We start from the raw sequence: 16092 nt of genomic DNA, 5'->3' as shown, positions 1-16092 counted from the left end.
TTCTGGACCTATTCTAAGCCCTTTTCCTTGTAGTATTTGAACTCATTTAATCATATTATTGTAGTAGTATATAATGTAAAATTTGATTATTTTAATTTAGCCACACATTATATTATCAACTATGAAGAAAATACGAGGTAAAGAGAACTAGATATTATATGATCATCACAAAGTTTACAATATATTGCTATTTCTTCAATGTTTTCCGCTTTTATCCATCTTTCTTTTATAAAATCAAACCGAAATACTTGAAAGTGAACATATAACAACATATTGTTGGAAGAGGATTGAAAAAGCATAGTATGAGTTGAAATAGATTGAAATATTTTGTACAATCCAAGTTACTAAGCAAGAGATTGAAATAAAAAAAAAAGTAAATTGGGTCATCTTTGTTGGGCTAAAAATTCAACTTAACAGCCCAAGTATTTGAGTTGCATTTTCTAGGTATGAATTTACACTGGATAGTCACTTTAGACACCTCTATTTACATTCTATCCATTTTAAAAACTAACTAGTTGTTTAATAGTTGATTATAATTATGCAGGTATTAATTATATGTTCGATTGATATTGATTAGAATTATGCAGGTATTAATTATATGTTCGATTAGCTATAGGAAAATTCATAAGTTATTTTACGGCAGAAATTAGTTGTGCATAAATAATACATAGATTTTCTTAGACATGTAACATTAGTTATGTTCTTCCCTAACGAACTATTAAACATGATATTATTTAGTTGTATATGTAATGTCTGCATAACTAACCTTCAAAACAACTACTAAACAATCCTTGAATTTTCAATGTAGCGAGTATTGAAAAACTTCATCCATCCTCACTTGCTTCTTCTTTATCAGAACACGATAAATATAATTCAGTTCAAACAAATTAATTGTGTCATCTCGATGAACTTTGTTTCTTCTTTATCAGAACATGATGACTGTAATTTAACTCGAATAAATTGAGATGGTATCTTCTTGGTGAACAGTAAATATCAAAATTTGATATTAAAAACACTTTTAAATTATGCTTACTTCACAAACTTTCAAATATAAAGTTAAAACTATATAGAGTTAGCTTTAATAAAAACTAACTTCAGATCTTATTTAAAAAATCAAACCCTTAAAATCAACTTCAAATTGGCCGGAGCTTACCAAATCCGACGGCGTTTTCTCCTCCGATCACAATGACGCCACCAACGCCGGCGGCGGCGATTCATTCTCCGTCATCTCCCCAATACACTCAACAATTCTTAAGCAACGTTCTCTCCCAACGAGGTCCTTCTTCTCTCCCTTACTCCGAAGACGTAAAATGGCTAATCCGTCAACACCTCGTTTCGTTGATCGACACGTGTCCTTCTCTTCAACCTAGAACCGCTACTTTCACTTACAACGACGGCAGAACTGTGAATCTCCTTCAGGCGAACGGCACAGTTCCGATGGTCTATCTAGATGCAACCTACAACATTCCGGTCATTATTTGGTTACTGGAATCTTACCCTCGTCAATCGCCGTTGGTATTCGTGAACCCAACGCGTAATATGGTCATCAAAGACTCACATCCTTTTGTGAACTCTTCTGGTATTGTTTCAATCCCTTATTTAACAAATTGGGTATATCCAAGTTCGAATCTTGTTGAATTAGCTCGTAATTTGAGTCATTTTTTTAGCCGTGATCCCCCTTTGTACACCAAACGGAACCCGAATCCGAGCCCAAACCCGCATCCTCCTCCGGGTACTAGTTTTTCGAATAGTGGGTCGACTCGTCCAGCGATACCACCTCGGTTGTATCCACCATCACCTTATGGGAGTGGGAGTGGTGGGGTAGTGGGGAGGAAAATGGATGATCCGTCGGAGGTGGATAAGAAAAATGCAATAGATGAGCTTATGCTGAAATTGCATAGTGATATTGAAGGGTTGGGGAAGGCGAGGGAGTCGGATATGGAAGGGTTGTTTAATGCACAAGGAGTGTTGAGGCGTCGTGAGGAGGAGTTGAGGAAAGGTGTTAAGGAAATGCTGGATGAAAAGGAGGGGTTAGAGCAGCAATTACAGATGGTTTTGATGAATGCTGATGTGTTGGAAGGGTGGGTTAGAGATAACGAAACGAAAGTTAAGAAAATAGGGAATGTGGATGTGGACGAAGCGTTTGAGCTTTGTGATAGACTTTCGAAACAGATGTTGGATTGTACAGCTTCGGATTTGGCTATGGAGGATGTGATTTATTCGTTGGATAAAGCTATACAAGATGGGGCAATTCCTTTTGATCAGTACTTGAGGAATGTAAGGTTGTTGTCGCGTGAACAATTCATTCATCGTGCCACGGCTTCAAAGGTTAAGGCTGTTCAGATGCAGGCTCAAGTTTCTCATATGGCTTCTAGGCTGTCTCAATATACTTTGTCATAGATGTTGAATTACTTGGATTATGTGTGCACTATGGACGGAAGAGGTTAGTTTTTTTCAAGGTAGGTTACTTGTGATTAATATGTCATTGCTTTATTTCTGCACAAAGAAATTTTGACACTACATAACGGCATAGCTCTGTATGTTCTTCAATGATTGTATCTGTTAGATAGCAAAAACATTGTGTGTTGAGAGATTTTCCTGAACAATTGGTATCCCCAATATTTTAATTTCTTTACGAGTCTTTGCACGTCTAATTGGCATTTGGACTAATGATAAGCTTATGTCATTATATTCAAAGAAATGAATTGTAACAAATACTAAACCTATACTTCTGCTTGAGATGGATATTTGTACCAATGAGTCCTTTTGTAAGTTATCATATCTTTGTATACTACATAACTTATTGTACTTGCCATGCTTCATTTGCTCCCACTTATAAATTTTATCATCAGAAGTTCCTAAACTGATCCATGACCGAGTTTTGAACCGTGCCCTAACTGGCTCTCGGGGCTATCTCAGTTGCCAAAAGTTAAAAAAAGCTCCTAAACGTATCCCTCTTATTAAAGCTGTTTGGAGGTATGTTCATTTGTTGTCACATTGGCATGAAACTTCAGTAAGTGAAGCTTAATTGCTTGATTTGATTAAAAAGAGTGAACTTGAAGGTGTATAGAGGGGATAACTTTATAATTGGTCCATTCGGAAGATACAGTTGTTGTGAACACAATCTTTTCCTAATTCACTTGCATTTTCCCATACTAGTTTGTCTAGCTATGATTCGAAGGCATTTCAGTTGAGGAGTTCTGTAAGCCATTTATTCTCTCTGAATTGACAAAAACTATTTGGGACTACAATTTCTTAAATGTATTAGAGCTTGAAGTCACATAAGATGCCATTTATGTGAATGATCTCTATAAGTTGAATTAGATGTACGTCTTTGGAATTTTACCGAATCTCCTACATGTTTGTGCCAAAAACTTCAGCTAGAGTGGGAAAATTTCAAGCAACTCCTTATAGAATTGTGTTCTTGTGGTATTTATACCACAGTATGAACTAGACATATACATTTTAAAGTGAGAGTGAAGAGAAAATCATTAAATTCTCATTGACTTTGTTTAAGTATCAATGGACAAAAATGCCTGTAAATTAGTTTATTTCTAGTCATTCATTTGAAGAAAATACTCGAGACTGTTGCTTGTCCTAAACTATACCTTCTTGCAGGGGTGGGTGCGTTACTCCTAGTGTTGTCAAAGGTGCGCTTAAGCCCTAAATCGAGGTGCAAAACATATTGAGTGTTTCGTCTCGCTTAGTGTGCACTTTAATGTTGTCATCAAGGCTCTAAGACGTAAATTTCCTGGCTTATGAGCCTTGTATCTTTTTTTTTTTATGAAGATAGATTTTGTATAGCTGGCATGAAGAAGATGCAAAGTTACAAAAGATACGTTAGCTCTTACAACAACAGACCTTAAAGCATAGGGAGCTAATAAAAAACAAAAGAGGGCTCAGATAAATGGAGGACTGAAAACTAACAGCAAATTGACTTACTAACAAATACAAGACTTGACCATATTAAGAGACTGATGGCTGGTAAATTTCCTCCAAACACAACTCCAATAGCACCTCCATGATAATTATTAATTAAGAAGTCTCCTCCTCTTCTGGTTTAGGGATACATTTACCTTTTTTTTCCTTTTTAACTTTGTCCAACCACGACTAGATTGACATGAACTGGTCCAACGTAAGTTTGACTGACAGTATATTTGAGTGCCTCAAAGACATTTGATTTGCCTACATCAGTATGATCATGTTAGAGATCGTCTAGTATCTATTCAAGAAATATATTCTATACTTGTGGAGCCATAGGAATATGATTTTCCACTTGGTGAAAAGAGTAAAACACCCACATTTGCTCCGGTCAGAGTTGAATAGTATTTGCTTTCTTGATCAAGCCTTTTTTCCTTTACGAGAAAGTAACAGTGCGTGCTTCCTTTGACTCAATCAATTTCATATCAATCTTTTGCCTACCCTTCCCAATCCTCTTTATCCATTGCAAAAAAAATAAAATAATTAAAGAAGAAAATAAGATGTTTTGGCTGAATAAATCTGAGCAAGTCTATTTGTCACACGTATTGTTGTTTTCACATTATGAGTCTATTTGCCATGTGTATTGTCACATTTATTTAGTGTTCTAATATTATGTGAATCTATGATGCGATTACCATGAATCCCAACGAAAATTGTCTTCTTATTTATTCTGCTACAATTGCTAAGTAATAGTGTTGGATTGTATCTAAAGATAAATGAAAATTAAATTGTTAAGTTTGTTGATTGTTTTCATATTATGAGTCTATTTGTGACGTGTATTCACGTTTATTTAGTGTGTTTTCATATTATGTGAATCTATTACGGGATGGTAATTAAACCAAAACTTTGTTGAAATCCCGTCAAAACATCTTCTATTCCTTTCTATCCAAACACACCGAAAAATACAGCTAGGGATCATTTTCCAGATGTTCTTGGTAACTTTGTTTAATCTCCAAGAATTCAGGCTTTCAACTCCTAGCCTTATAGTCAAAGGTAGTGTCCATGAGAGGTCAAAAACTGATATTTCCCTTTTTTCACAAAAAAATAATATAATTTTCTTTGTCCATGTATTGTTATTCATGCGTTTAATTATTTATCTTGGATTACCCATACATATTTATATTTGCTCTTCATTTGCGCATTTCTTCATTGAAGTCCACACTTCATTCTCGCTTAAAGCTATAGTGGATCGTAGATATTTTCTTTTTGCATTTTTTGAGTTTGATAAGACTGATTTTTCATTGGTGATAGTGTTTGATTTGGCATGAGGCTCAATATATTTGTTGTTTATAATATATATATCATGTATGGCAAAGGAAGAAAGTAGTAATATCTAATAGTTCTTTAAGCAGAAAAAAGCCTATTGCAGTGAGTTTCGAATTTGTCTACTCATGTGAATTAGAAACCTTGAAACTTTTGTTACCTTTTTTGATAAGGTAATTTTGAAGTCTTGAAAGTTGTGGAGGTTGTATACAATTATATTATTAGTAGGATGGTGTGGAATATTTTGGAACCGTATTTTAACAAGGCATATTTGGGATGACTTGAAATGAAAAGAACGTCATATAAATTAGGAGGAAGGAAGAGTATGATAACCTGCAGAGATTTTTATACTTAACAAAAGGTAAAGCATCGAACACTCTTGTTAGGTCCTTCAGTTAATAAGGATTGTTGGATTGGTGGTTAATAACGTTTGACCTCATTTAAGACCTCAAAATTTTTTGTTGATACTGTGGTGTCTAGGTTATTTTTCGTGCACCTAGACTATTTTCACAGGATATAGATGCTGATAACTTTGTCCAAAGCTTGGACAAGTTGGAAGAAATCACCTCGTATTTTTGCCTTTGCTGGGATTAGTACCTTAGACCTCATTGATCACTAGACTGAAAACAAATAAATAAATAGACTGCAAGTTGTTTCCTCTCATTTCAAGATATAAACAGCCTCTTTTTCCTTTCATAGTTCAAAACAACTAAAAATAAAAGGAGAGAATTAGATGAAAATTTGAAATAAGTTGGATTTCAGAATGGGTAGTGGTTCTTTATTTAGCCCTGTTACAGTGGGTTAGTCCTGAATTGGTTGGGTTGGTGGTCTCCTAACACGGACTTGGGCAATTTCTCTTTTTAAGATAACCTTTGGAGTTGAGTGTATCGGAGTCTAGTTCGTCCTGTTTTGGCCCCCATATACTCTTGGCGGTCTGGGCGTGCCGGAGTATCAGAGTCCGACATTGGTGTGAAAATGAGCTGATAGTCTCCTTATATGAACTTTAACAATTCCCCCCCGCCCCCTAGTTTTTGTGGTTGAGTTGACGCTAGGACTATATCATGCCTATAATAGTTCCTATTTGAGGACCCATGTTATATTGCTCACATTCTAGTTGGCAGTCTGGGTGTGCGGGGGTATTTAAGCGGGGTAGAGTTCCTCTTTGGTTTGTAATGATTTGTGATTACTTATAGTTATATAAACTTGGACAATTCTATCCTTTCAAGCTAGCTTTTGGGGTTGAGTTATCATAGTTCATCCCCAAGCCACTTAATTTTCGATTGTAGATAAGATAGTTTTCGGAAATAAACCTTGTGATGCATGTCCTGCAGTTTCATCAAAGAAAATTAACTTGGATCCGATTAATCTTGCAGTTAAAAAGGAGACATGTCTTGGAATTTGATGTGGAGTGGAACAGTTGAGACATATGCTTGGGCTCTTCAAAGATATACCAACTGATGTGTATCGGATTCGGATCCTCCACAAGCTATGTATCTTTTCGAGGATCCTCTGTGGGTAGCAACATTTTTGGAAGGTCCGAGCAAAGACTATTTGGGTGCTATCGTTTGATTATGATCATACTTTCTTCCCTAAGAGAACTCTCCCTGTTGAGTTTTCAGTTGAACTGAGCAAAAACTTTTGTTTTTTGATAGGTAACTACAGTTTGAAGTAATTGCTTTGAAGGCTACTGTCATTATTTTGATTCACTTGTTTCGAAATTCGAGAGTCGAAAATTACAAAGTTTTTAATGTTTGAAGTTGATATAGAACATTTCTGGAGACGAAAATATACCTTTCTCGGTCTTTTTGCTAAGATCAACGTGTAGTAGTATCTATTTTTATCAGTTTAATGTTTGATACGTGAATCATTGACTCACACGATACCCATCTATCAAGGTCCTTGGCATTTGAATATTGCCAACTTGTAGGATTAATCAACAAAACCTATGCTTTCACATGTTGAGATCAACGCGTAGGACACCTAAACAAAATCTTAAGTTCCCTCTATAAAAGCGCGATTTATTTTCAAATGCTTGAACTCGAGATCTTTAAGATTAATCGAGGCAAAATCAAAGTTTTAAGACCTGATGTTGTAGTTGTGGGTTTATTTGAAACCTATGATTTCGTGGCGTAGCATAATATATGTGTGAATACTTGCTAAAACTTGCAATCAATACTAAAGTAGATACGAATTCATAAATTTAAAAGATTAACGAATTCAAATGTCAAATGTGTGAATCTGTCTTTATCAATGAGTCGATTAATTTGAATTCACTTCTGTTAGATCTATTAAAAGGGTGAAGCATATTTTCAACAATGGAAGACCAATACAAGATAATTAAAATAATAAACTTTATATTAAATATTATTAATCATATTGGTGAATGTTAGGTGTTGTCACTATTCATGCTTGTTCATTTAAAATAAAATATTAAAACTCTTATCAATCATCAATAGGACTTATCATAAACTATTATTATTGTTATATTATTATTATTATTATTATTATTTGATGCATCTTCTGACTTTGTTACTAACTTCAATTATTATTTTTTCTAATGAAATAAATAAATTAAAGTGATTAGTAACTCCATATGTAGAAACATGGAGAATGACAAAGCATTAAGTTTCAAGATCCAACATGTTCTCTGCCTTTCATTATAAATAAATTAAAGAAAAAGAGTCAATTGTTGGCCTTATATTATAAAAATAGTATAATTTATTTTATTATAATTTAATGGTTATTAAAAAGATAATCTTGTATATCGTATAAAGTTAAAATAATTGGATATCGTTTAAAGTCTAAACTTATGAAGATGAGCAATCATATATATATATGCGCACTTATTTTCATTTTACGAGCTCTTTCGAGACGAGATTTATAGGAAATGACCTCTCTAATTTACGTATATCTTAATCTGTTCGAATCTTATTTACGAAATTACATGGAATATGCTATTTTGAAATGGGATCTTCTTTTTTTTTTCTTTGTACTTTGGTCCCCTCCTCTAACGGTCTTTTCCTTCTTCTTTTTTTTTTTTAAAAAAATAATTATTTATTTATTTATATATTGCCCTTTAAAGTCTGTTAATTAATAAATAATTTTTTTTTCTTAATTGAGTATGTTATTGTATTTAGAAAATTAAAGGTTTAGTATTATTTGTTTCACTTTATTCTTGTTGGTGCTCATCATGTCATCATCTTGATTAAGACTTATTAACTTTATACCTAATTCACAAAGATGAGCTATGTAATTAAAAATTTAAAATACAAGATACATATTCTCTTATATTTTCTAATGTTAATTTAGTTTTTTTTCAATGCTAAGCATGATTTATGATTGATGATGCTAATGAAAAAGTATACAAAATAGAGTTATTAAAAATATATGACTATTAACTAGTTGGTTAATTTAGTTGAAGTGGAAAAATATTAATGGAGTGTTATATGACATAATAATACCTCTTAAAGTGAAAAGTAAGTTCAAAAAATAATTATAATATGAAACTATATGATGTTTATGAATTTTGGATGGGAAAATCTTATATATATACAACATGAGTGTTGCAAAAATTTGAAATATCAAAATGGTTTTATGACCATATAATATAGAAATATCGAAATTGACCATATTCACTCAAGGTTCAAATTGAGGATCGATTCTGATGGTTGAGTGATATTTTGCGTTTGATTTATAAATTTATCGATATGTATATGTAAACTTATGGTGAATGTATTGAAAGAGAACAAAACTAAACTAAAATCACATATAACGAGTTGTCTCAAAAGACTTACAATTTTACGGAATCAATGTTGATTTAAGGTGTGTTTAATTTTCTCATTTTTAATTGATTAATATATTAGTGAAAAATATTTTCTCTGAAAAAATAATTTCGTATAAGAAAAAAATAATTTCTCTAATAAAAGTAGAAAACAAACTTCATTAATGACACTCCAAGTTCATCGTATCTTCTCCGTCCACTTAATTTCCATTTTTTGACCATTCCACCCTCAAACTTTTACTCACCATGTCATTTCATCCCACATAATATTTTGTTAAAATTACATATACATAATTACTTTTAGATAATATTTTTTATTACTTATCAAATATCAGAAAGTAATTTTTTAAAAAGATTCTTTTTTTTTTATCTATTTCCTATTTAGATGAGTGAAGATTTTGACACTTGACCAGACCATAAAGTTAAAGAAAAAACAATGGACCTAAGCACTTGGTTTCTACTTACCATTAACTCCTCTTTTTCTAGTTTTACTACAAAAACTAAAAAAATAGACTAATTTTATGGCAAAATTTGCTCTTCTCCTCACATGATTTTTGTGGGCTTTTAAAGTTGTTTTCACTCAAAAACACCACCCATTTGTCTCCTACCCATTGTTTTGATTTCCTTTTCCACCCTCTTAATTGTTTAAATATTTGAATAAAATAAAATAAAATAAAATTTTAGGTAATACTACCCTTAACTTTGTCATTAATTACTCAGATGGAGCAGTAGGTACTCTTTTATCGTTAATTAAGAGATCTCGGGTTTGAGTTTTCTTGAATATAAAATTCTCTTTGTCAAGGAGCATTTTATTCAATTGTGAGACTTTTTAGTGCGATTTCAAATTTAATAGGACTCCAATATAAATATCAGAAATCAAATGGGAAGTTATTTTTTTAATGACACAAGGGCGGAGAAAATTATAAGATAGAAGAAATTATAAGGTAAAAAATCAAACTCTAAACTAAAAGAATATCATAATAAATTGAAAATTTAAATAACTAATCGACTTTATGAAGTTTTTTCTTCAAAATTTGAGTTAAAAATGGTTAATACAAATACTTTTAATCAGTATTCAATCAAATTTAAGGATCGTCAAGATATTTCATTTTTACTTATTAAGTTGGTTACAAAACACAATTTAGATATATGTATATATAAGTTATAAGTGTTCCTTAATCCTTAATCAAAAGAAAACAGAGTCGATTTTAATAGAAAATATTTCACCTCTAATATGAAGCTTTTTCGATACATATTTAAATCGATCCATTTCTAAATCATATAATCAAACGCCAAATGAAGAATGAGAAAAAAATGTGCGAGGATAAAAACGTTCGTCGATAATAAATGTCCTTTTATTTTTAATATGAAGAAACAATCTCGAGCTTTGAAAATAGAGTCGACTTTTCACTCCCGTAGAAAACATTTCACTCTATAACGAAGCTTTCTAGATACATATCTAATCCAATCCATCTCAAAAAACGTGTATCGAACACCGAGTGAAAAATCGAGAAAAAAAAATATGTGAGGGTAAAATGGTCAAATGACAAAAAACCGCTGGTTGCGTGCACAAGGGGTCGATAACATCGATGATATTGCAGCCCCCCACCAACTCCTTATATGCCGTATTATAAAAGCTTAACTTTCTCTTCCAATTTTCTCATTCTCTCTGTAAACTTCTCTCACTTTCTTCAAATCTAAGCTTATTGAATCATGTCTTGCTACAAGGGAAAGTATGCTGGTAAGTACTTTTACTTTGTTCAAATCTTGATTTTTTTAATCCAAGATTTGATTTTTTTTGATAGATCTTGTTGTTTTGTCATCTGGGGTTGTGTTGTTTTTGGATCTTGGTTGTTGGGTATTTTTTATTTTTTGTTTTGATGTAAAGACTAAAACTTTCTTGAAGAAAAAAAAAGTTTTGATCTTTGTGTTTGAAAGGTTCCCTTTCATGGTCCCACTTATAGATCTTTATGTTTGTTTTTATCTTTATGATTGTTATTTGCTTAATTATTAATCATAATATAGTTTTTGAGTTTTTTTATAATCTTAGTTGCATTTTTAGTCTGGATCTGATGTAAGCTTGTGATAGTCAGTTTGTAGCATGTTAATTCATGTTTTAGTTTAATTTGTGTATAGTTTATAGATCTTAAAGTTCAAATCTTTTTAACAAATGGTACTAATTGTCCTTGAAAATTAGTGTTAGGGTTAGGATTTGATTGTCTATACTGTTCTTGATTAGTATAGTTACATGATTAAATCTGTTGATTTGGATGTTTTTGTTTTATGTTTTAGTTTATGTTGCTATATTCTTGTTAGATTTAGATCTATAAAAATAGTATATTTTTGGAGAATCCGATTAATAATGAAGTGATTAGTGATTGATAAGAGGTAATTAATGGTTGATTATCTGTAGATGAGCTTATTAAGAATGCTACATACATTGGTACCCCTGGAAAGGGTATCCTTGCTGCTGATGAATCTACTGGAACAATCGGAAAGCGTCTCTCGAGCATCAATGTCGAGAATGTAGAATCAAACAGGAGGGCTCTCCGCGAGCTTCTCTTTTGCACCCCTGGTTGTCTTCAGTACCTTAGCGGTGTTATCTTGTTCGAGGAGACACTTTACCAGAAGACTGCTGCTGGTATGTTTTGAAGAACTTGATTTGTTAGCATTGATAATCGTTTTATTTGATTGTTGAGTTCAAGGGTAGACTCGAGCTCGTTTACGTTTATGACTGATCCCAATTTGTTTAGGATTGAGGTGCAGGATTAGTAGTAGTAGTAGTAGTAGCATTACATTGATGATCTGATATTGGTGGCAGGCAAGCCTTTCGTTGAAGTCATGAAGGAAGCTGGAGTCCTTCCCGGTATTAAGGTTGACAAGGGTACCGTTGAACTCCCCGGGACCGATGGTGAGACCACCACTCAAGGTCTTGATGGTCTCGCAGAACGTTGCCAGAAGTACTACGAGGCTGGTGCTAGGTTCGCCAAATGGCGTGCCGTGTTGAAGATTGGTGCCAATGAGCCATCTCAGCTCGCCATCAATGACAACGCCAATGGCCTTGCAAGATACGCCATTATTTGCCAGCAGAATGGTCTTGTACCCATTGTTGAGCCCGAGATCCTTGTCGACGGAGCCCATGACATTAAAAAGTGCGCTGATGTTACCGAGCGCGTTCTTGCTGCTTGCTACAAGGCTCTCAATGACCACCATGTCCTCCTTGAAGGTACCTTGTTGAAGCCTAACATGGTCACTCCTGGTTCTGAATCCCCCAAGGTTGCACCAGAAGTGATCGCTGAGTACACAGTCCGTGCTCTGCAACGCACAATGCCACCTGCTGTTCCCGCTGTGGTGTTCTTGTCTGGTGGTCAGAGTGAAGAGGAAGCCACCGTCAACCTCAACGCCATGAACAAGCTTCAAACCAAGAAGCCATGGTCGCTTTCCTTTTCCTTCGGACGTGCTCTCCAGCAGAGTACCCTCAAGGCGTGGGGCGGAAAAGAAGAGAATGTTCAGAAAGCACAAGCTGCATTCCTCACCAGGTGCAAGGCCAACTCCGAGGCTACACTCGGAAAGTATGCCGGAGCTTCTAACTTAAGCGAGGGCGCTTCCGAGAGCCTTCATGTTAAGGACTACAAGTACTAAGATCAACAAAGTTTTTAGTTTTATGTTTTTTCTTTGATTTCTGTTTTGAAAATGAGAATGTGACAATATGGTTTTACAAAAATGTCTTATATGTGGACATAATGTGTAAGGCTTTCTTTTTTTTTTTAATTTTTCGTTTAATAAAAAACTTATGAGTAAACAATATTGGCTTTGTGACATCTTCATGTAACAGTTTTTGGGATATGATTTATTAAATGGAATATTATCTTTTGGCTTTTTAAACTTATGGTCTGTACTTTATATGATTCATTGGTCCCAATTTTTTAATGTGAAATGTAGTATTCTACATGTGGGGTTGTTTGTTTGCTTACATTTGACTTATTTTTTTTACCAACTTATCTATCATGTGATATTTGTGGGGTTAGGTGTAAAGTTTTAAATCCTTTTTCTAAGTTATGTTTTTTCTCTCTTTTGGGTTGGTGTTCTTGGTTTGTTATACAAGATTACGAAAATTATGAGTTTTCAAGTTTAAATTTTAACGAGACAAGGAATTATGAGGGTTAGTTGAATTTTAAATTAAGAACAATCACATTAGTCGTAACAAATATAGTGAGCATTGATTACCAGATCGTTTATGATAAACCTACCGAATTTAAAAACAAACAAAATCACGTCAATCAATATTCAAAATTCGAAGTGAAGTGCAACGTAGGTTTACGTATTACGATGTATAGTAAATAAGGATTGGTACGGAAAAGAGATAGGTCCTCTTTTTCTTAAGGGAAAATTGTATATAATAGCAAACTAATAACCTATTTATACAAGGCCCATATTTAAACTTAAAGTAACAAAGCCCATATATAGTAAATCCATTTGTTTAACACAGGCCCAACAGCCTTTTACAAGAGGAAGAATGGGTAAAGCCCAAATCCATGTGAAGTTCTAATATACAGGAACTTCAGCAATGTATATCGTTCGCGTCATTAGTTTATCAACATGTTCGAAATATACACAATATATACACAATATATACACTTATATAACTTATACATTAGGTATACGCGTTATACATATTTTGCAAATTAGATAATCGAATGATTTAAGACCCGTAATATCCGGAGAAATTGAGTTCTTAATTATTTAATATGTTTCAAATATGTTGTTTCACTAATTTATAATCAAGTGTATCTATTTTAAGAGCTAAAGTTTGAAAAAAAAAAATTTCGAAACTAAAAAACATATATGGTTAATAAACATATATTGGCCTTTCGAAGCTCTTACACGAGATTTAGAAGTACACACAAAATACTTTAGTTACAACTTTTCTTATATCAATACGATGATAGATATAGTTAAGTGTATTATTAATAAAATCATTTTTTGAGTGAAATTTAATTTCATTAGAATATATATATATATATATACTTTTTCTAAGTAATACTCAATCAACATCATTAATCTTTCTTACTCTAAATTCCATCAAAGCATTTTTTTTGATTTGCTAGTATAACTAATATTAATATTTAATGTATATATATTCTTAAAAAATATATTTAATTCACTAATCAAATATAAATGAAAATTATTAACTTCCACGGTACCAACCATGCTGCATAACATAAGTTCTGAAAGTTGGTAAATTTTTATTTATTTTTTTACTGAGAATATGATCTTAGTTATGATATATGCGATATTAACACTCCAGATTATCACCAAACACAATTTTATTGAAAAGTGAAACAATACTCAATTACGTACTAATATTCTACTATACCTCATAGTATTAGCTTTATTCACGTAATTTCTTGTCTTTTGATATTTGTACCATATAACATTAAAATTACTAATCTATGTCTGTATTAATCGATATCGTCATATTTTCTTTATTATTGTATTCATTCGTTCCAAACTATTTTTAATCTATCTTCACGAATTAAATATAAAATTTACATACACTTTATTCTCTCGATACTTTAGCTTGTGAAATTACATTTATGCATTGTAGTTGTTGGAAGGGTTGGTCAACTAATTATTAAGTTGTCATTTGATAATTTCAGAAAATTACTTAAAAAGCATTTATGTCATAAAACGTCATCAACCTGTGTTACTTTGTTGTTGAACAGTACATTTATTGAAGCATATATATAATATGCTAATAATATAAATATTTATTTTTCCAACAATCTCTGAAAAGTTATATAATAAAGTCTGAAAAAATTTGTGTTATACCATTCTTAGTTATAAAGAGAACATACTTTAAAGTAAAATACATGGTCAGATTTTCTAAATTAGGATATTTGAAAGTGAAAACTAAACAAGTACATAGCTTTGTGATCTCAGTTACTAGTCATATCAAATTCTATCATCATACATCACAACTTTTTTTTTTTTTTTAGGGATAATGCCCAAATACCCCCTCAACCTATGCCCAAAATCTTAGAGACACACTTATACTATACTACGGTCCGATTATCCCTCTGAACTTATTTTATTAATATTTTTTTACCCCTTTTTAGCCTACGTGGCACTATCTGGTGGGCCCAACGATGGTTGACTTTTTTTTTTCAAACTAGTGCTACGTAGGCTAAAAAGGGGTAGAAAATTACTTATAAAATAAGTTCAGGGAGGTAATAGGACCTTAGTATAGTATAAGTGTGTCCCTGGGATTTCAGGCATAGGTTTGGGAGGTACTTGTGCTTTTTCCCTTTTTTTTATATAAAAAAATATTTTTTTTCTTTTTACAATTCTGGAAAAAAAAAGGTTACGATTGAATAAGAAGTTATTTTTTAATTTTTAATTTAGATTTGTATCTTATGTAAAACATTATCTTGAGTTTTCTTTAACCTCAGTAAAAGACCTTTTAGAGTGAATCAAATTTAATCAGATCGTTATACTTTGAGTGAATTTGAGTTTCAAGAGTTCTATCATCATAACTTTTATATTATTGTATTCTTTTTTTTGTCCATTTTGATATGTTTTATTTAAATTGATTGTCAATCGAAAGTAATATCGATATCTATGTAAGCTAGAGGTCAAATTACATATACGCTATCTTTTAATTCCAAAAGCTGATATATACCGAGTATATTGATGTTGGAATTAAAAACTAGAGAGAACTGAAAGATAATAACACGATACACGATACATGAAACAGGAAATATTTAGAGAATACTTCTGGAAAAAAATTAATATATCACCTTTGCTATTTCAAGTGTTTCAGTACTCTTTAACATTATAATAGAACACATAACATACCATAGTGTAAAATATTTTTTTAACTATCAAACAATAAAAAAGATTGAAATTACCTCTTAAGGAATTCAAAATAAAAAGAAATAAACATATTAATCAAGTAAATTCAATGTTTATTGTTTATTATATTATATATACATAAATATAATAAATATCATGTTATTTATCTATAGTGAATTTAATTTTTATTTATTGACGATTGTAAGCCACCC

General features: G+C 32.2%; 2 protein-coding genes and 1 non-coding gene across 5 annotated transcripts; all 3 read left to right on the top strand.

Annotated features, from left to right (window-relative positions):
- Positions 1-1049: 1049 nt before the first annotated feature.
- LOC107029447 (protein ELC-like) lies at positions 1050-7056 on the top strand. Of its 3 annotated transcripts, none has more exons than XR_003574542.1 (2): positions 1050-2459; positions 3619-6607. XR_003574542.1 is itself a non-coding variant. In XM_015230863.2 (2 exons), the coding sequence occupies exon 1, from the start codon at positions 1186-1188 to the stop codon at positions 2398-2400; it is 1215 nt and encodes a 404-aa protein (XP_015086349.1). In that variant the 5' UTR covers positions 1051-1185; the 3' UTR covers positions 2401-2443; positions 6618-7056. The 3 variants fall into 3 exon arrangements, 1 of the variants encoding a protein (XP_015086349.1); XR_001458009.2 differs by lacking the exon at positions 3619-6607 and adding an exon at positions 6618-7056 and having other exon boundaries at positions 1051-2459; XM_015230863.2 differs by lacking the exon at positions 3619-6607 and adding an exon at positions 6618-7056 and having other exon boundaries at positions 1051-2443.
- Positions 7032-7227, top strand: LOC114074132. The gene has a single exon (XR_003574614.1). It is a non-coding gene; the product is annotated as a U2 spliceosomal RNA (small nuclear RNA).
- A 3385-nt stretch (positions 7228-10612) lies between these two features.
- Positions 10613-12910, top strand: LOC107031254 (fructose-bisphosphate aldolase 6, cytosolic). The gene is made up of 3 exons (XM_015232556.2): positions 10613-10766; positions 11439-11666; positions 11847-12910. Exons 1-3 carry the CDS (start codon positions 10739-10741, stop codon positions 12665-12667), a joined length of 1077 nt encoding a protein of 358 aa, XP_015088042.1. The 5' UTR covers positions 10613-10738; the 3' UTR covers positions 12668-12910.
- Positions 12911-16092: the final 3182 nt, after the last annotated feature.

The sequence above is a fragment of the Solanum pennellii genome, chromosome 9, assembly GCF_001406875.1.
Source record: "Solanum pennellii chromosome 9, SPENNV200".
Lineage (NCBI taxonomy): Eukaryota > Viridiplantae > Streptophyta > Magnoliopsida > Solanales > Solanaceae > Solanum > Solanum pennellii.
Note: the sequence above shows the minus strand (reverse complement) of the source record. Positions and strands in the feature narration are given on the sequence as shown.

Bases quoted from the DNA above. Each gene is read 5' to 3' on its own strand.
- LOC107029447 (XM_015230863.2), top strand. From the start codon at position 1,186: ATGACGCCACCAACGCCGGCGGCGGCGATTCATTCTCCGTCATCTCCC.
- LOC107031254 (XM_015232556.2), top strand. From the start codon at position 10,739: ATGTCTTGCTACAAGGGAAAGTATGCTG. The intron at 10,767-11,438 runs GTAAGTACTTTT...GATTATCTGTAG, and splicing joins CTACAAGGGAAAGTATGCTG to ATGAGCTTATTAAGAATGCT. The intron at 11,667-11,846 runs GTATGTTTTGAA...TATTGGTGGCAG, and splicing joins TTACCAGAAGACTGCTGCTG to GCAAGCCTTTCGTTGAAGTC.